Source organism: Ranitomeya imitator, chromosome 7 (assembly GCF_032444005.1).
Source record: "Ranitomeya imitator isolate aRanImi1 chromosome 7, aRanImi1.pri, whole genome shotgun sequence".
NCBI lineage: Eukaryota > Metazoa > Chordata > Amphibia > Anura > Dendrobatidae > Ranitomeya > Ranitomeya imitator.
The window spans coordinates 32,371,639-32,391,771 of NC_091288.1; the positions used below are offsets into that span (position 1 = coordinate 32,371,639).

At 44.1% G+C, this 20,133-nt stretch overlaps 1 protein-coding gene across 3 annotated transcripts in view; it reads right to left on the reverse strand.

Moving 5' to 3' along the window:
- Positions 1–20,133, reverse strand: part of PLA2R1 (phospholipase A2 receptor 1) — a 93,117-nt gene that overhangs the window by 50,998 nt on the left and 21,986 nt on the right. For all 3 annotated transcript variants that reach the window (XM_069733025.1, XM_069733024.1, XM_069733026.1), the window contains 4 exons: positions 15,284–15,427; positions 11,777–11,965; positions 9,655–9,815; positions 6,854–6,958 (listed from right to left, as the gene is read on the reverse strand). In XM_069733025.1, coding sequence (XP_069589126.1) covers positions 6,854–6,958; positions 9,655–9,815; positions 11,777–11,965; positions 15,284–15,427 — 599 coding nt within the window. The remainder of the gene's footprint in view (positions 1–6,853; positions 6,959–9,654; positions 9,816–11,776; positions 11,966–15,283; positions 15,428–20,133) is intronic.

The window sequence follows — 20,133 nt, forward strand, 5'->3', positions numbered from 1 at the left end:
AATAACATAGTAAAGAAAATTTGAACATTATTATGATCATGATCAAGTAATTGATTATATTTATATATAAATAATATCCAAAAAGATAAATGCAGCACTCCAAAGTCCACAAAGATTCTGTTTACTGACCCAAAGTCATAGTGGCGACATTTCGTTCTAAGTTTGGGACTTTATCAAGACGTGCAATGTTAATCAGAAAAATATAAATAGGTACATCAATTATGTAGAGTTGGGATGCCAACTCACTCACCAGCCCAGCCTATGCTTCCTCTTCCTACTCCTGCCTTCCAGGGTCTGCACATATCTGGAAAATCCCCAGGCACTGCACTTGGGGTGCATGCACCCTACCGGTCTCTTAAAGAAACAGTGAGTGCCATCCTCAAGTGTCCCCAGCCAATGGCTGGGAGACACATATTATTTAAGGCACCTCCACCAGTTGTGAGGAGCCTGAGCAATGTGTTCGCTCAGCTTGTTTGCATGCTTGCTAATTCTCAGGTCTTCTGTTCCAGTATATCCTCCAGTACCTGCCTGTGCCTGCCACCTTGCCTGCCTGTATACCAGTTGTACCTGCCTAAACTTGCTGTGCCTGCCTGTATACCAGCCGTACCTGCTGTGACTGACTGTATGTATGTCATACTTGTCTGCACCTGCCGTGACTGCCTGTGTACCAGCCATACCTACCTGCATCTGCTGTGCCTGTCTGTATACCAGCCTGTATACCAGCCGTATACATCTGCACCTGCCTTGGCATCCAGTATACCTGCCATGCCTGTCTGTACCAGCTGAGCCTTCCCATTCCTGGCTGTTCCAGCTCCTGCCTCTTTGGGGTCAGCTGCCGTGTGTCCGAGGTCCTTCTTGGAGTAGCACCTGGAGTCCATCTGGAGCCAAGTCTAACCACACCTTCAGGGGCTCTAGCGAAGAGTCAGGTGTTCACTTAGTTATGCCCCCCAGACTCTCCCCGGTCCATAGCACATTGGTTCCACCAATACGTATTACACGGTAGCTGTCCAAAATAAATTGTGGTGCATTAGAGCAGAACAAAAGTATATACGCCAGACCCTGATCTGTTGTCCACATTGGTACTCCGTGGCAAACTGACTAGTGTCCTGGGAATTTCCTAGCCCAGAAGTTGGAGAATACCCTGGGCACCTCTGGTATCTACTAGGTCCCTGTAAATTCATGACTCCATGCTCTCCATGACATCACGGGGGTCTTCCAGAGGTGCCATTCGAGTGCCAGGCAAGGAAATTTGCCCATATGCTACGGAGTTACCGACCTGGACGTCAAACCAGGGTCCTTCTTATATTTTTGGCTAATCTCTACCGTCCCTGTAATGCGCAGACTCGCCATGTCCCTGGGGAACCAGTTTCTATAAAGTTCATATATTTTAAGAATTCTAGTTGCGCAAAAATATTTCAACTTTTGGCATTTTTACGACTGTCCAGGCCAGTTCCGTTAAATTTCTAAAAAACGGAAGGAGCTTCACGTTGCCTAATAGGGCAAACTCTAAAAGATCATCATTTTTCTGCAAAAGTTTTCAAATTTGTTTCAAGGCAGAATTTTGGAGTAAAGTAGCCCCCCAAAAAAAAAAACAACGCTCTATTCTTTGTTGTTCGTTTTTATGTTTTTTATTTTTTGTTTTGTTTTTTGGTTTTTTTTTAGTTGCTTCTAATGGAATCTGTTCTAAGCATATCTTAAAGACTTGGAAGAAATTAAAACTCCTCAAAAAAAAGCTGCAAAGAATGGGTATGTGCACACGTTTTTTAAACTCAAGTAAACCCCACTCTTTTTCAAGCTGAAAACTCTTCAACATACTCAGGAAGCGGCGGTCTTTTTTTTTTTTTGTTTGTTTCTGATGGATTTGGTAAAACGATGGCAAAGGTCACCAAAAGAAGTCCGATCATCTTCTTAGCTTTCCCGTTGACTTGTATTGTAAAGTCATCACCAACGAAGCTACCGCCTCACCAACACCGGAGCTACCGCCTCACCAACACCGGAGCTACCGCCTCACCAACACCGGAGCTCCTGCAACCCTCAACCTACTGTCTCCTTCCCCATAATCCTGTAGAATGTAAGCCCGCAAGGGCAGGCTCCTCGCCCCTCTGTATCAGTCCGTCATTGTTAGTTTGTTTACTGTATGTGATATTTGTAACTTGTATGTAACCCCTTCTCATGTACAGCACCATGGAATCAATGGTGCTATATAAATAAATAATAATAATAATAAAAATAATAATAATACTCCCATTACAAATTACATAATTAATAAATATGCTGTGATTTCATACAGAATTGCTTATATATAGTGCATATTATTTTAACAATTCATTTATATACATAAAGTGCATCAATCACGTAATAACTGCAAAATAGTGCAGAAAGTGCTTAATCTTATCACAGATTGTCAAAATTGCACATGTGTACATATTTAATTATTATAATGACTCACCCCACCAATGACTCTATTTTATATATGACTGCACTGAGTTCAGCGTCTGCACATATCCTCAATCAATTTAGACTAGGGAAACAAAAGACTAATTCTCCTGTATACTCTGTATGTGTTCAGGCATAATGAAGCTTTTTCGCCATTTTGCCATAGATTTTTTGGATATACATTGAGGTTTGGTTTTACCTTAGATGTTTTGCACAGGCTATCTTTTTTAGCTTAAACTTGTGCTGCACGTATATATACTGTATACAGGTGCTTCTCACAAAATTAGAATATCATCAAAAAGTTAATTTATTTCAGTTCTTCAATACAAAAAGTGAAACTCATATATTATATAGAGTCATTACAGAGTGATCTATTTCAAGTGTTTATTTCTGTTAATGATTATGGCTTACAACCAATGAAAACCCAAAAGTCATTATCTCAGTAAATTAGCATAATTAACAAAAACACCTGCAAGGGCTTCCTAAGTGTTTACAAAGGTCCCTTAATCTGTTTCAGTAGCTCCACAATCATGGGGAAGACTGCTAACTTGATAGATGTCCAGAAGGCAGTCACTGACACAAGGAGGGTAAGGCACAAAAGGTCATTGCTAAAGAAGCTGGCTGTTCACAGAGTGCTGTACCCAAGCATATTAATGGAGGGCTGAGTGGAAGGAAAAAGTGTGGTAGAAAAGGGTGCACAAGCAACCGGGATAACCGCAGGCTTAAAGGATTGCTAAGAATCCAGACAGATCCAGACAGATTGCTCCAATCTGTCCTGAATGCTGCAGCCAGGATCATATTCCTCACCAACCGTTACACAGATGCCTCTACCCTGTGCCAGTCATTACACTGGCTACCCATCCACTCCAGAATCCAGTACAAAACTACTACCCTCATCCACAAAGCACTCCATGGCTCAGCACCACCCTACATCTCCTCCCTGGTATCAGTCTACCACCCTACCCGTGCCCTCCGCTCCGCTAATGACCTCAGGTTAGCATCCTCAATAATCAGAACCTCCCACTCCCGTCTCCAAGACTTTACACGTGCTGCGCCGATTCTTTGGAATGCACTACCTAGGTTAATACGATTAATCCCCAATCCCCACAGTTTTAAGCGTGCCCTAAAAACTCATTTGTTCAGACTGGCCTACCGCCTCAATGCATTAACCTAACGATCCCTGTGTGGCCTATTTATAATAAAAAAAAAAAAAAAAAAAAGGTTCCTCGCATCATGTTCTCATACACTTTATGCAGTATTAGCCCTCTGTGTCTGTACTGCTACATACTGGTTCATGCAGCTTTACATGAACACCTGAGCCTTACACTATAGCTGGTCCGAATAACTAAAGCAATTGTTACCATCCACCTCTCGTGTCTCCCCTTTTCCCCATAGTTTGTAAGCTTGCGAGCAGGGCCCTCACTCCTCCTGGTATCTGTTTTGAACTGTATTTCTGTTATGCTGTAATGTCTATTGTCTGTACAAGTCCCCTCTATAATTTGTAAAGCGCTGCGGAATATGTTGGCGCTATATAAATAAAATTATTATTATTATTATTATTATTATTAAGAAAAGGCCATTCAAAAATTTGGGAGAGATTCACAAGGAGTGGACTGCTGCTGGAGTCATCGCTTCAAGAACCACCACACACAGACGTATCCAGGACATGGACTACAAGTGTCGCATTCCTTGTGTCAGCCACTCATGACCAATAGACAACCCCAGAAGAGTCTTACCTGGGCCAAGGAGACAAAGAACTGGACTGTTGCTCTGTGGTCCAAGGTGTTCTTTTCAGATGAAAGTACATTTTGCATTTCATTTGGAAATCAAGGTCCCAGAGTCTGGAGGAAGAGTGGAGAGGCCACAATCCAAGCTGCTGGAGGTCTGGTGTGAATTTTCCACAATCAGTGATGGTTTGGGGAGCCATGTCATCTGCTGGTGCAGGTCCACTGTGTTTTATCAAGACCAAAGTCAGCGCAGCCGTATACTAGGAGATTTTAGAGCACTTCATGCTTCCCTCTGCCGACAAGCTTTTTGGAGATGGAAATTTCATTCTCCAGCAGGACTTGTCCCCTGTCCACACTGCCAAAAGTACCAATACCTGGTTTACAAACAACAGTATCACTGTGCTTGATTGGCCAGCAAACTCACCTGGCATTAGCCCCATAGAGAATCTATAGGGTATTGTCAAGAGGAAGATGAGACACCAGACCCAACAATGCAGACGAGCTGAAGGCTGCTATCAAAGCAACCTGGGCTTCCATAACACCTCAGCAGTGCCACAGGCTGATTGCCCCCATGCCACGCCGCATTGATGCAGTAATTGATGCAAAAGGAGCCCCGGCCAAGTATTGAGTGCATTAGGCTAGTTTAACACTAGCATTTAGCCGGGCTGCGGAGGGATGCGGACTTCCTCTGTGAAGCTCTGCCCACTGCTGTGCTTCTTCATTCAGCTCCGCCTACAGCTGCATGCGGCGTGCGCACCCTATCTTTAACATTGGGTAGGCAGGCCATGCCGCTGTATGCGGATGCCTCCGCATGCGTCATTTTGATGGTGTGACGACCTGCGCCAAATGCAACAGGTTGCAATTTTGTGCAGATGTCGCACCGTTAAAATGACGCCTGCGGCGGCATCCGCATACAGTGGCATGGCCTGCATACCCAATGTTAAAGTTAGGGTGCGCACACCACATGCAGCCGTAGGTGGAGCTGAATGAAGAGGCGCGGCAGTGGGTGGAGCTTCACAGAGGAAGTCCGCATCCCTCCGCAGCCCGGCTAAACGCTAGTGTGAAACTAGCCTTAACTGAACATACATACATACATGATGAAGGCACTTAAGCTATGGATTGGCCTGCCGTTTTCCAGACCTATATCCAATCGAGCACATGTGGGACATCATGTCTCGCTGCATCCACCAACGCCACGTTGCACCACAGACTGTCCAGGAGTTGGCGGATGCTTTAATCCAGGTCTGGGAGGAGAACCCTCAGGACACCATCCGCTGCCTCATCAGGAGCATGCCCAAGCGTTGTAGGGACGTCATACAGGCACGTGGAGGCCACACACACTACTGAGCATCATATCCTTGTCTTGAGGCATTTCCACTGAAGTTGGATTAGCCTGTAATTTGATTTTCCACTTTGATTTTGAGCATAATTCAAAATCCAGACCTCCATGGGATATTCATTTTGATTTACATTCATCATTTTTATGTTTTTTTGTTCTCAACGCATTCATCTTTGTAATGAATAAAGATTTGCAACTGGAATATTTCATTCAGTGATATCTAGGATGTGGTATTTTAGTGTTCCCTTTATTTTTTTGAGCAGTGTATATAATAATTTTAAAGAATAACTTTTAGGGGTTTCTCCCACAATAAACTGATTATTGAAGTTCTGAACCTTGGAACAAACATGGCAGGGCCATGGTCTGTCTGGAAACCTTATATGTTCATAAAAATTCTGAAAAGTTCTCCAAACCTTAACAGTAACCTTGACCCATTTAATTTCAATAGGGCTGAATTGCAGTTTCTGCACAACGTCAGGGTGGAAGTGACAGTGCAGATAACAAAATTTATAAGATCGTCTGTGGTTTACTTGCTCTTCAGAATATCTAACAACAAGCAAAATGAAAAACGTCTGTTTATATAACTTTTTATATGCTTCTATATATATATATATATATGAAGCCCAAAAAATACAAATATAAGCAAATAAACCCCTAGCCATTCTTGTTTTCTCAGATGTTATATATTTGCTTGTCTAACCTTTGTACTGAAAGTTAAGCGCAGTTAAAGTCACATGTTCATTTTCAGAACAATTTAATGATTTTTATACTATGATGATTTTAAAGGCAATGTTCTTAAAAGGTTATTCCCACAATGGCAAACACTTTACATAGCACAGTATTTGCATGACTATTGTCAATATATTATACCAGCCCAACATAAAGTTTCTTTCTTGTACTTTTGTGTCTTTCTTTCTTTCCTCTCCTTCTGCCCCTCTGTGCAGCCAGGTTCACAAAGCAGAAAGGGAAGTCCTATTATTATCTGCTAAAACTATGTTTCTCAGCCTCACCCTGCTTCTTTTCAGTGCTGCAGGTCCCTCCCTCTGCTCTCCTATCTGCTTACTGATAGAGATAGCTAGATCTTAACAAGGGAAATGTTTTATTTATATGGATAGTGTTGAATATATTATTGTTGACTATGAGTATTTACAAACTCCAGGGTATGATCCTGATCACCTCTGCATCCATAGTCGTGCTGAGCACAATATAGCTGAGCTTTTGCAACAGCACGTCATGAGAGTGTCAATGTATTATATGACCATAGGTGCATCTGTTTTTCATTAAGCGGGCTTCTCCGAAATTATTGCCATAAATCAGATTTTCTGGATAAAACATTTGCTTATTAATTTACCTCTGCACATTCTTCATCAGTAGCATCCGTTGTCTTTGATTGACTGGGTTTCAAACAAACTGAGATGAGTTTTCTGCTGCAAAGTCTCACTTTCCAGTTTCCATCCTAAATAATAAAAATGTGATTATATTTATATCTATACATTACTTTGCATTTGTTATATTTAAACATTTTAGCAACCTGAAGGGGTCGTCACCCAGCTTTTCCAAAATGCTGAATGGTAAAGGTGCACACTAAACCCGACTGCCTCTTCCGACATAATTAGGTAGATTTATTTGCTGTAAAGGACACAGAAAACATGAAAAATAAGTCCTGCGGGTCTATAGTGAGGTCCTCTCCTTTCCAGCTTTGTCATAGTCTATGGAGCAGATTGGAAAGCTCAAAAAGTTCCCTTCCCCCTTCAATCATATTGAAAGCGAACAACTGCATACTGCAAAGCTCTGGGGATTGGGGACTGGAATTTGACCCTTTGTAGTCAAAATTTGGCACAGATGCTCATTGATTTCACTCTGCATCATCAAGGGAAAAACAGCTGATCTAAAAGGTATTTCTTGTATTAAGAATCCTACAAGGACTCAAAAGGTATCTTATAGGAAATGAGGTCGTCAATGACATTGCAACAATTATAAAAACCCCATCGGAGTTGCTTTACATCAGTAAACTATGACATGTCTGCAGACTGTGAGCCCTCGCGGGCAGGGTCCTCCCTCCTTCTGTACCTGTGTGCCTTGTTTTTTGCTCATGTTTAGTTGTACTTGTCTATATTTGCCCCCTTTTCACATGTAGAGCGCCATGGAATAAATGGCGCTATAAAAATGTATAATAATAATAATAATAATAATAATGAGAGAGTGTGGTTAGCATGCTATGTAACATGGGAATTGGTTGTTTGCATGTTGTATGATATGGAAAAGTGTCGTGGGCATGGTTTGAGACATCGAAGAGTGGGGGCATGCTCTGTGACATGGGAGATTGTGGTGGGCATGCTCTGTGACATGGGAGAGTGTGATGGGCACACTCTGTAACATGGGAGAGTGTGGTAGGCATGCTCTGTAGCGTAACATCGGAGAGTGTGGTGGGCATGCTCTGTAACATTGGAGAGTGTGGTAGGCATGCTCTGTAACAGGAAAGAGTGTGGTAGGCATGCTCTGTAACATCGGAGAGTGTGGTGGGCATGCTCTGTAACATCGGAGAGTGTGGTGGGCATGCTCTGTGACATGAGAGATTGTGGTGGGCATGCTCTGTGACATGGGAGAGTGTGGTGGGCATGCTCTATGACATGGGAGAGTGTGGAGAGCACACTCTGTAACATCAGAGAGTGTGGTGGGCATGCTCTGTGACATAAGAGAGTGTGGTGGGCATGCTCTGTGATATGATATTGTGGGGGCCATGCTCTATGACATGGGAGAGTGTGGTGGGCCTGCTCTGTGACATGGGAGAGTGTGGTGGGCATGCTCTGTAACATCGGAGAGTGTGGTGGGCATGCTCTGTGACATGGGATAGTGTGGGGGGCATGGTCTGTGCCAATGGGAGAGTGTGTTGGGCATGCTCTGTGACATGGGAGAGTGTGGTGGGCATGCTCTGTGACATGGGAGACTGTGGTGGGCATGCTCTGTGACATGGGAAAGTGTAGTGGGCATGCTCTGTGACATGGAAGAGTGTAGGGGCATGCTCTGTGACATGGGAGAGTGTGGTGGGCATGCTCTGTGACATGGGATAGTGTGGGGGGCATGGTGTGTGCCAATGGGAGAGTGTGTTGGGCATGCTCTGTGACATGGGAGAGTGTGGTGGGCATGCTCTGTGACATGGGAGACTGTGGTGGGCATGCTCTGTGACATGGGAAAGTGTAGTGGGCATGCTCTGTGACATGGAAGAGTGTAGGTGGCATGCTCTGTGACATGGGAGAGTGTGGTGGGCATGCTCTGTGACATGGGAGAGTGTGGAGGGCATGCTCTGTGACATGGGAGAGTGTGGAGGGCATGCTCTGTGAGATGGGAGAGTGTAGTGGGCATGCTCTGTGACATGGGAGAGTGTGGTGGGCATGCTCTGTGACATGGGAGAGTGTGGTGGGCATGCTCTGTGACATGGGAGAGTGTGGAGGGCATGCTCTGTGACATGGGAGAGTGTGGAGGGCATGCTCTGTGACATGGGAGAGTGTAGTGGGCATGCTCTGTGACATGGGAGAGTGTAGGGGGCATGCTCTGTGACATGGGAGAGTGTAGGGGGCATGCTCTGTGACATGGGAGAGTGTGGTGGGCATGCTCTGTGACATGGGAGAGTGTGGTGGGCATGCTCTGTGACATGGGAGAGTGTAGTGGGCATGCTCTGTGACATGGGAGAGTGTAGGGGGCATGCTCTGTGACATGGGAGAGTGTAGGTGGCATGCTCTGTAACATGGGAGAGTGTGGTGGGCATGCTCTGTGACATGGGAGAGTGTGGTGGGCATGCTCTGTGACATGGGAGAGTGTGGTGGGCATGCTCTGAACATTGGGGGAGTGTAGTAGGCTTGCTCCTTGACTTGTGCATTAGTCAGTACGTAAAGAGGGACAGGAGGGAGGAATGTCTCCATTATTTCCTTCCATTACCAGTCCAGCCTTATAATATAGGTGCTACAACTATTGTAGAATAGCTACTTCCAACAGGTGGCGCTATAGAGTTCAAGTCCTCTTTTTCTCTGAAGAGGCAATTTGCATACAACTATTGGAATACATTTTTGAAAAATGTCAAGCACTTATGTAAAGTATATTGTACTAAAACGGGAACTTGTAAAAGCAAAGAAAAACACCAGAATATTATCTTACAGTTCTTTGTGCGGACACACAGAGGTCACTGCCCTCCAGGCTGATGTTGGGTTCGTGTCTCTGCCACGCGGTGAAGGTCACTGTGGAGCCATCCGACCACTGAAACTGAACCGGATCCCTATTTTTAGAGCTCAGTCCAATCCAAGCTTCTCTTATATTCTCTGGAATAATGACAAAGATTTAGGACTGCATACTAGGCATCATTCAGACATCTGTGATTTTCCACATATTCCCATAAAAACGAGAGAGTTTTTCACGTATAGAACAAGAAATAACTTACAAAGCTTTTCCTATGCATTGCAGTATTAATCATGGACTGTACATGGCCGTGTGCTGTCCATGAGTTTCACAAACTCATAGACTTGTATGACGCTGATAAAAAAATGAAAATTTCTTTATGATATTTTTTGCGGACTCTTGGTGATCAGCCCTGTAGACTACAATGAGTAGATCCTCTATCCGTGAAAACCAAATATATAGAACAAGCAGGTGAAAAACACTGCGGCCTCTCCTATGTTCAGCAGCCCCATCGGGGCCAATGTCTGAACAACCCACAAAACGGAATTCGGACATATGCACCAATGGGGCCATTAACTATAATGGCGCAAACGGAGTCACTGTGTGCTGTGTCGTGCCTCATTTTTGGCCATATACATCTACTGGAGGCAGACATCTTTGCGTAGCATGTATTGGTGTCTGCCTCTAATAGGCATGTACAGACGAAAATGGGGGGTTCACATGTTAGCCCTGACAGGGCCATCGAATGTAGGGAACTCAGTGTGAAAGGACCCTTAGTGATCAGTGTCTCCAGCCTGTAATTCTGATATAAAGACATCAGCTGCATTCACTGTGAACTGTAAAATGATAATTACAGTCATAATAATCTGAGCAGGCTTCTCTGGCTTCAAAGAAATTGGATATTTATGATATTTTTATTAGGAAAAAGTGCAATATTTTACGGATTGTCCTTGTCACGAATCATTGGGGATTTGTGGTTAGCTCTGGGTCTGCTGAAATGTAAATGTTGTTTTTTCATTTTGGTCCAGCAAGAGTTAATGTCAGTATCTTGCTGGCAGTTCTTTTAGGCTGGTCAGCTGATATTGGTTGGTAACCACTCCCACCTTCTTTTAAATAGTCACGACTCATCAGCTGATCGTCGGTTATAGAGTTCTTCTTCTATGCAGACCAGCTAGGGGTGAGGAGCTCTGCTGTGACGGTCGTGTTGCTGCTGTCGGAGTTCAGATTAGTGGTGTCGTTTGCTCTGCTGCTGTGGAGCTTAGCAGCAGAACCTGAGCTGGCTATTTTCCATTTTGTCTGTCCCCTGTGAGGCTAGCGTTCTTGCCGGCAGTGCACTAGCCAGGGTACATTGAGGTGACAATCAGGGACTAGGCACGGGATGGCGGCGGGGGGAAGAACCCGCATAGGGCGTTAGTGGAGCTTAGGGACAGGTACAGGCTGGTGTCAGGATGTGTCCCATCCCTCACTCCCTACCTTAAGGGCCTTCCTCTCCCTTTTCCATCTTGTTGAATTTATGCTGTGTTGTCCGCCGGACTTACCCATGTCCAAGCGTGACAGTCCTGGCATTTCAGGGCATTTGCTAACCTCCACTCCTGCTCTCTGCCTTGGCATTGCAATGTAAAAATTTCAGGCTATGTATCCACCAAATATTGCTAAAGAAGAATACTAGTGGGGAAGCCACCTGGGGATTCCCTCTATGAAGCGTCCACATCCTTTGCAGGAGTTTGGGCTGTAGTATGCACAATCCGTAGTTCCTGGTTTAGTCCTACAATAAATCCGTTCAGGACAGCCTACATCTCTATTTGGCTGTTGTTATTCAGTTGAGGAAATAACCGTACACTACTGAAAGCATCACATATTCTAATTAGTAAGAACTAGCGATGGGTGAGCGTGCTCGGCACTGCTCAATACTCGAGCATCAGGGTGCTTGATCGAGTAGCGAGCAGTGCTGAGTATGGCGTGGTCCTCGAGTGATGGTCTGTTCACTGGCAGTTCGTATGTATTCATTCAGTGAATATGCAGCAATCTTTTGTGTGCAGCGCCACGGAATATGTAAGCGATGTTAAATAATGGATAAGAAATTAAAAGACAGTTAAATTCTCACCATAATCAAAGAGATTAACCAGAAATTCCACATCTGCCAGTGAGTCTACGCTCATTAATTCTCCTCCATCAGTGCGACAGGCAGCAGATGCTTCAGACCAGCTGAGCTCCTTCTGGGGTTTACTACAGCGCTGGCTGTAAGGGATCCAGTCGGGCTCACACTGTGTTGGGTAATACTTCCATGTTTCTTCTATTAGTCATCATATGCAGAGGGAACATCAAATCATTTTAGAATAATTTTAGACATTTATAACTCCTAATATCATTATATGATTGAAATTGCAACACCAAGAAAGAAAAGTCATGGAATTATGGAAATCACAGGATGGATAGGCAAGTTACTGATCTGCAAATGATGACAAAGTGGAAACAAAATATTCGAAACATCTTAATTTATTCAGTATCCAGAATGGGCGGAAATCCCTGAATTTAAAGCCTTGGCTGCTGTCAGTGAGGTTATTAATGGTCGTCTGAGGAATGTTCTGCCGCGCTGAATGCACTTGGGCAAATTATCAAGATCCGCTGCTGGCAGCTCCTCTTGATGAGCAATGATGTCCCAGATGTACTCAATGGGAGACAAGTCTAGAGACGTTGCAGGCCATAGTAGCACGTTTAGGTCATGTAGGCTGTTTTCAATAGCACAAGCAGCATGCAGCCTGGCACTGTTGTTTAGAAAAATGGTTTCTTGGACACTTTTACGTGTCTCATGAAAGGCTCTTCATGACGGCGTTGACCTTGCGGTCTCCAGACAAATCTTCGGCTATCACTGCACTCGACATATATCATTAACATGACTTATTGATCCATGATTTCCATAGTTCCGTGACTTTTACTTCTTGGTGTTGCGATTTCAATGTTGAGGAGTGTATATAGCGCCAGGTGAAATAATATTTATTATTGATGATAAAAATTAGAGATTATTTTGCCTGATTCACAGATTCCACTGAATGAAAGAATACAATATGCTTTCAATCGCTATCACATATTCCTAGTTCCCTCCCTGGACACATGCACACTAAGTTCTGCTAAACATACATGTGCCAGGCATCTTTGATACCAGCTAATCTCTCTCGAGAACAAAGGATTGGGCATGTCGAAATTCAATATGCCCAATCCCTTTATCCCTTGACATGTCCCAAACAAAGTGGATCATTCACCAGATCTTTACATACATTACATACTGGACTCATAAAATGCTAATCTGAACGTCAGTAGGGTAAATCTTGAAAAAGAGTAATGCAGTCATTCCAACATTGATTTTCAAAGTAAGTACAGCAAGTTCATCAGGGCTAAGAAATTATATTTAACTAGATGGCAGCCCGATTCTAAAGAATCGGGAGTCTAGAATCCATATATACTTTATTTATTCAAATGTAAGAATAATACAATTAATAAATAATAGCAAGAAAGAACAAAAATAATAGGCAGTATATGGAGAAAACACCAAACAAAAGTTCAAAATTGGTGTGAAAATGTCACTGAACCACTTCACAACTAAATATACCGTATATACTCGAGTATAAGCCGACCCGAGTATAAGCCGACCCCCCTAATTTTGCCACAAAAAACTGGGAAAACTTATTGACTCGAGTATAAGCCTAGGGTGGAAATGCAGCATTTACCGGTGAATTTCAAAAATAAAAATAGATCATTATTTCCCCATAGCTGTGCCATATAGTGCTCTGCACCGTTCATATTTCCCCATAGGTGTGAACCATATAGTGCTCTGCACCGTTCATTGTGCCCCCTAGCTGTGCCATATACGGTGCTCTGCACCGTTCATTGTGCCCCATAGATGTGCCATATACGGTGCTCTGCACCGTTCACTGTGCCCCATAGCTGTGCCATATACGGTGCTCTGCACCGTTCACTGTGCCCCATAGCTGTGCTGTGCCATATACGGTGCTCTGCACCGTTCACTGTGCCCCATAGCTGTGCCATATACGGTGCTCTGCACCGTTCACTGTGCCCCATAGCTGTGCTGTGCCATATACGGTGCTCTGCACCGTTCACTGTGCCCCATAGCTGTGCTGTGCCATATACGGTGCTCTGCACCGTTCACTGTGCCCCATAGCTGTGCTGTGCCATATACGGTGCTCTGCACCGTTCACTGTGCCCCATAGCTGTGCTGTGCCATATACGGTGCTCTGCACCGTTCACTGTGCCCCATAGCTGTGCTGTGCCTTATACGGTGCTCTGCACCGTTCACTGTGCCCCCTAGCTGTGCCTTATACGGTGCTCTGCACCGTTCACTGTGCCCCATAGATGTTCCACATAAATTTGTGCCGCCGCTGCCGCAATAAAGAAAAAAAAACACATACTCACCTCCCTTGATTGCAGCTCCCGGCGTCTCGTTCCGGCGCCTCCATCTTCCCGGCGTCTCTGCTCTGACTGATCAGGCAGAGGGCGCCGCGCACACTATATGCGTCATCGCGCCCTCTGCCTGAACAGTCAGAGAGCAGAGACGCCGGGAAGATGGAGGCGCCGGCCGGGAAGATGGATCGGCGCCCGGCGGCTGGAACGAGGACAGGTGAATATAACATACTCACCTAGTCCTGGCGATCCTCGCGCTGTCCCCTCCTGTCTTCGGTGCCGCAGCTTCTTTCTCTATCAGCGGTCACCGGCACCGCTGATTAGAGAAATGAATAAGCGGCTCCGCCCCTATGGGAGGTGGAGCCGCTTATTCATTTCTGTAATGAGCGGTCCCACGTGACCGCTGAAGAGAGGAAGAAACTGCAGCGCCGAAGCCCGTGGGACGGCAGGGACAGCGCGAGGATCGCTGGGACTAGGTAAGTATACCTCAGCGCCCTCACCCCCTCACCCGCCGACCCCACCGCTACCGTGACTCGAGTATAAGCCGAGGGGGGCACTTTCAGCCCAAAAATTTGGGCTGAAAATCTCGGCTTATACTCGAGTATATACGGTATATAGTTTTGGTAAATGGTATTATCATTTTTTTGACGAAATTCGGCAGGAGCTTGAAGAGCAACGTCACTGGGCCCGCCTCCACGCAGTAGAAACTTGCTGTGAGGTAAAAATTCAAAAATCACACCAAAATGGCGGGCGGAGTGTGTCACAGTACGGCACGTTTCTGATTGGTCGCTCGCAGCAGGCGGCAACCAATCAGACACTGGACACTGTTGACGTCACTTATCTCCGGACATTAGCTCCGGACATTAGCTCCGGACATTAGCTCCGGACATTAGCTCCGGACATTAGCTCCGGACATTAGCTCCGGACATTAGCTCCGGACAAAGCCACGGAAGTTGGCACAAATTGCAGGAAGTAGTATTCTAGGCAATTATATATTAGATAATGTCTGCAGTTTGTATTGTGAAATTTGGTGACCAATCTGCTTTAATAAAATGTTCTGTCACTGCAAAATGGCAGGTTGTCAGCCAACGTTTAACGCCTATGACCTGCAGAAACCCAACGACACCTCACTCCTATAGGAGCCCAAAACTAAGACAATGCAGAAAACATAAATGGATTATAATGTATGGCTCACCATAGTGTTCGCGTTGTCTTTTCACAAGATACTTTTTACAGGCATAAGGTAATTTGGATTCACAGTCATTGCTGAGCCATTTGTGTTCTCCTCCTGCGTAATATGTCCCACAATGTCTCCTCTCATGGAACCAGGGGGTGGAATCTGCACCATAAGTATTACAAGCATTGACTAGACAAAATGTATAATACAGGTAATATACTTTCAGAGAAAATTCCAACTTTAAAAAAGTGATATAATAGGATTCCAGTTGTGTCACCGGGATGCAAATGTCTACTGCCTGTACAAATGTGTACATATTGCATGCATTCAGTCAAATGCCAGTAAAGTGTAGAGACCAGAGAGAACCATCTACAGGCAGACTGTTGAAATCAAACATTAAATACCACTTTTTTTTTTTTTTTTTTTTAAATCTAGTTAGTTTAAAAATTCTCTGCTGATTTGATTTTGTGATTTTGTTATTTATATTTTTAGGTTGGTGCTTCATTTTTCTAACATAAGATACAGGCTACCTGCGGCCACCACTAGAGGGAGCCCACGAGTTAGCTGGTATACATTAATAACAAAAATAAAAAGCTCCCTCTAGTGGTGACAGTAGGAAGTACAGTGTTGTCTTTTACATTGATGCCTATGCAGAAATTAGCGCTCCAGAATTAGATGAAGTAACGAATTTGCACCAAAATTTTGCACTAGAAAATTTATAAAAGGGATTAATTGCATCTGGTTTACAATGGCAGGATAGCTCATTCTGAAGAGCACACTGATACCAGCATGATCCTGTAATAGGAGCCACCAGGGTAACACGTTGGGTCAAGATATTTCTTCCTCCTGAATCTTCCCCCATCATATGTGATTGCTATTATTGAGAAGTGGAAGAAACCGCAGCAACTCAGCCACGGAGTGGAGACCCCGTAACATTACAGAGCAGGGTCAGCTGAGCAGCAGAGGACAGAAAAGTCACCAACGATCTGCTGACTCCATAACTGTAGAGTCTAGACCTTTTCTGGTATTAACATCGGCACAAACACTGCGCCCGCTGGGAGCTTCACAGCTGTGCAGCTGCATGCAGCCTTACATCACTTGGATAAATAGAGCAACACTTTCAAAGATAAAGTTTGACTCTGTCTCTCATGGGTGTTTGTTTTTCTATATGCGCCAGATGGCACGTACATACACCTCTTGGAGGATAGTCTCCGCTTGGATCACATATCTGGTGGTGATTGCCTCAATCCATTCATGATCCTAGTTAAACTACGTCCGATTTGGGTATGCCCTATTGCAAATGTCATTACAAATGTTTGCGTTTCACCGCGCCTCTGGTATGCGGGTCACGCTGCGCGCATGCGCAATAATCTTTTCGGGCAAACCGGAACTATGGTCACATGAACCGGAAGCAGTGAACACGCCGAGGATGGCGCGCGCTGCATGGCGATCCGGCTCATCATTATATGAAGGAGACACAACCGAGCGGCAGGTAACACAGCCCCGCAGGTATCCCGGTTACTCCCCTGATGAGTCCTGGGTATGACGAAACGCGTTGGGAGACGCTACCTTATATGAGGAGGCCGAGCACCCACAACATATGAATGAGAGATGGGTGAGACCGTTCCACTCTTATGTATCAGACTTAATAGTTTGTATTTACCATGAGTTCACAGGTCATATTTGATTGAAACAATATATGGTCTATTACACCCGGGCACCCACCTCTGGGATAAGAGGAGTATATGAATGTCCCGCTAAGAGTGTATTCTATTTAGCATGTTTCAATATGGTATTATGACATCGGCCTCCTAATTGCCTATTTATACGCCGTTGTGAATATACATATATTCGGTTTGGTTACGCTTTTTTTTAAAAATGACATCTTTCATGGATATGTGGTTTCTAGTATTCTTGGTAGCTGTGCAAATTTGGATGTAATACGGACCAGGTACAGATACTGCAAGTAATAGTCATACACATATTCCTTTGTCATTTTGGGTGACATAATCGTATACAAAAGGTCAGCACGGTTATACCGTACTAGATTATACCTATATAGGCTTATCAGCATTTTTTCTTGTCCCGATTGTGTCTATTAGAGTGGGCGATAACCCCCCTTTGTTTTTAGTATTTTTTTGTTACACGTGGTGATGGTATCACATTAGTTCGTCGCCTTTTTAAACTTTTAGATTAAGGCTGTGTTCACACGTTCCGGTTTTTTTGCGGTTTTTCCCGATAAAAACGCTATAAAACCGCAAAAAAACCGCATACAATAAGCATCCCATCATTTAGAATGAATTCCGCATGTTTTGTGCACATGATGCATTTTTTTCCGCAAAAAAAAAGCATCAGGCACAAAATCCGGACATGCTCTATCTTTTTGCGTTTTTTTTGCGGATTTCCCACTCCAAAATGCATTGGGAAGTGTCCGGAAAAAACCGCGGCAAAAACGCGTCAAAACCGCGGCAAAAACCGCGGCAAAATCGTGGCAAAAACGCACGCGGTTTTCTTGCGGATTTCATGCAGAAAATGTCCGGAATTGTCAGGAATTTTCTGCATGAATTCCTGAACGTGTGCACATAGCCTAAAAGTTAAGTTTTAAGTCCAATTGCTTTTCATACAGCCTTACATCACCAAGCACAATGCTGAGCGTCGAATCGAGTGGTTCTGTGCAGTGACGGATCATACTCCTCTATCTGGCATCTGATGGACGAGTCAGGGTTTGGCGAATGCTAGGAAATCCTTACTTGCCTGTAAGGTACCAATAGATGGCTGTTGCTGCCATTTTAGGACTCCTATGAGGCTCAGCCACAGGAGTGATAACATGCGGAGAGGGCCGACTAATCTGGGGAAACTAGCGCCCCATTGACTAGGCATAAGAAAAGGGGAGCTTATAAATGCTTTTTTTTTAAATGGATTTGAGTGACTAAAATGATAAAGGGCTGGATAGGCAGGGAATTTAGTAGTGTATATATGGATACTGCTGGGTTGGAGAGAATGGGGTACATAACAGGTTCCCTTTAAGTATAAATGGACACATAGAGAAATGCAGTGGGTCCCCGTCCCCCAAATCATAAGTTAGAGAAGAATCTAAGCAATCATAGGCGCCCCTGAGCAATGACTGGGCTGCTGTCCCCAACAGGCTGAACCCCGGCTGCACAATGCGATAAGTCAAAATCTGAGTTTATTGCTCCATTCAGTGATACAAGCAGAGCCCCTAATGTCACAGACCACCTGCGGGAGGTGTTAGGGAAGCTCCACCAGACTCCGGAAAATTATCTCCAACTTTATTAATTTGTGGTTAAAAAACAGCCATAGTGTTAGCCGGAGTATTACCACAGCAGCGCGTGTTACTTCATATAAGCAGCAGAATCCAACGTAAGGCAAACTGTGTTTAATATATGCAGCTTGAACTGGAACAAAATAAGAAAGCTTTGACAGTAACTACCGATATAATCTAGTCCATGTAACACATGTCTCTCTGTGAAGGAAACAGCAGCAGAATGATGCAATCAGTGAGAGTCCTCTGACCTTTTTGTACAAACTTTAACAATCACAGCATAGCTGACAAATGAACACTCATAGACATTCAATGCAGACTACAACAGGAATGGAGTTGTTGCATTTAAACTTATTCCAACACCCCCACTCAACAACTGCTTATCCTGTTAGTCCCATTGCAGTTCTGAATTCTTCAAACTTGGCTCTTGACAATGGCTTTGTCAAAACATCTGCTAACATCTTGTCAGATTCACAGTAAACAAACTTTAGAACTTCACGCTCTACTAAGTCACGCAAGTGATGATGTTTAACATCAATGTGCTTTGTTCTTGCACTTATCCTTTCACTGCTGGCGAGCTTGATACATCCTTGGTTGTCCTCATAGATAACAGTTGGTTCAGCTAGTGGTTTGCCGAATTCTTCCAAAAGTTGCTTCAACCAAATTAACTCTTGACTTGCATGAGCAGCTGATGTATATTCTGCTTCTGTAGAAGACAATGCAACTGACACTTGTTTTCTACTGGACCATGAGATTGAAGTGTGTCCTAACTTGAACAAGTAACCACTTGTTGATCTTCGATCACTTGAGTCTCCAGCCCAATCTGCATCTACATATCCTCTGAGAATTAGATCTCCTGATGCAGAAATCTTTAGACTTAACTCTTGGGTTGCCTTAAGATACTGAAGAAGTCTCTTAATTGCATTCCAATCTCTTTGGCGTGGCTTGCTTACACGTCGGCAGAGAATTCCCACTGTGGCTGAGATATCTGGACGGGTTGTGGTTGCTATGTATAGAAGTGCCCCCACTGCTTGTCTGTAACTGTCATTTGTGGGTAGCAGATCTTCTTCTCCTTCCAATTTTAGGTAAGATGGATCCATTGGAGTTGATATGCCTTTGGCTTCTGACATTCCAAACTGGTTTAGAACTGTGGAGATTTTAGAATTTTGATTAAGAAGAAAACTTCCATCTTCCTCTCTCTGGATTTGGATTCCCAAATAGTATGTCACATCTCCAAGGTCCTTGGTCTCGAAATGCTTGTTCAGAATTTGACCTAGTTTTGAAATTTCTCTCTCTTCTTGATGCGCTATTATTACATCATCCACATATAGAATAACATACATCCAATCTTGTGATACACCTTTTGTATACAAACATGGATCCGCTTGAGACCTTTTAAATCCTTCGTCGATTAACACTTTGTTCATCTTAGTGTTCCATGCTCTTGCTGATTGCTTAAGGCCGTAGAGAGATTTTTGCATTCTGCAAACAAGGTTCTCTTTACCCCTTTTAACATAGCCTTCTGGTTGAGTCATGTACAGCTCTTCTTCAATGTCTCCATGTAGAAAGGCTGTTTTGATGTCAA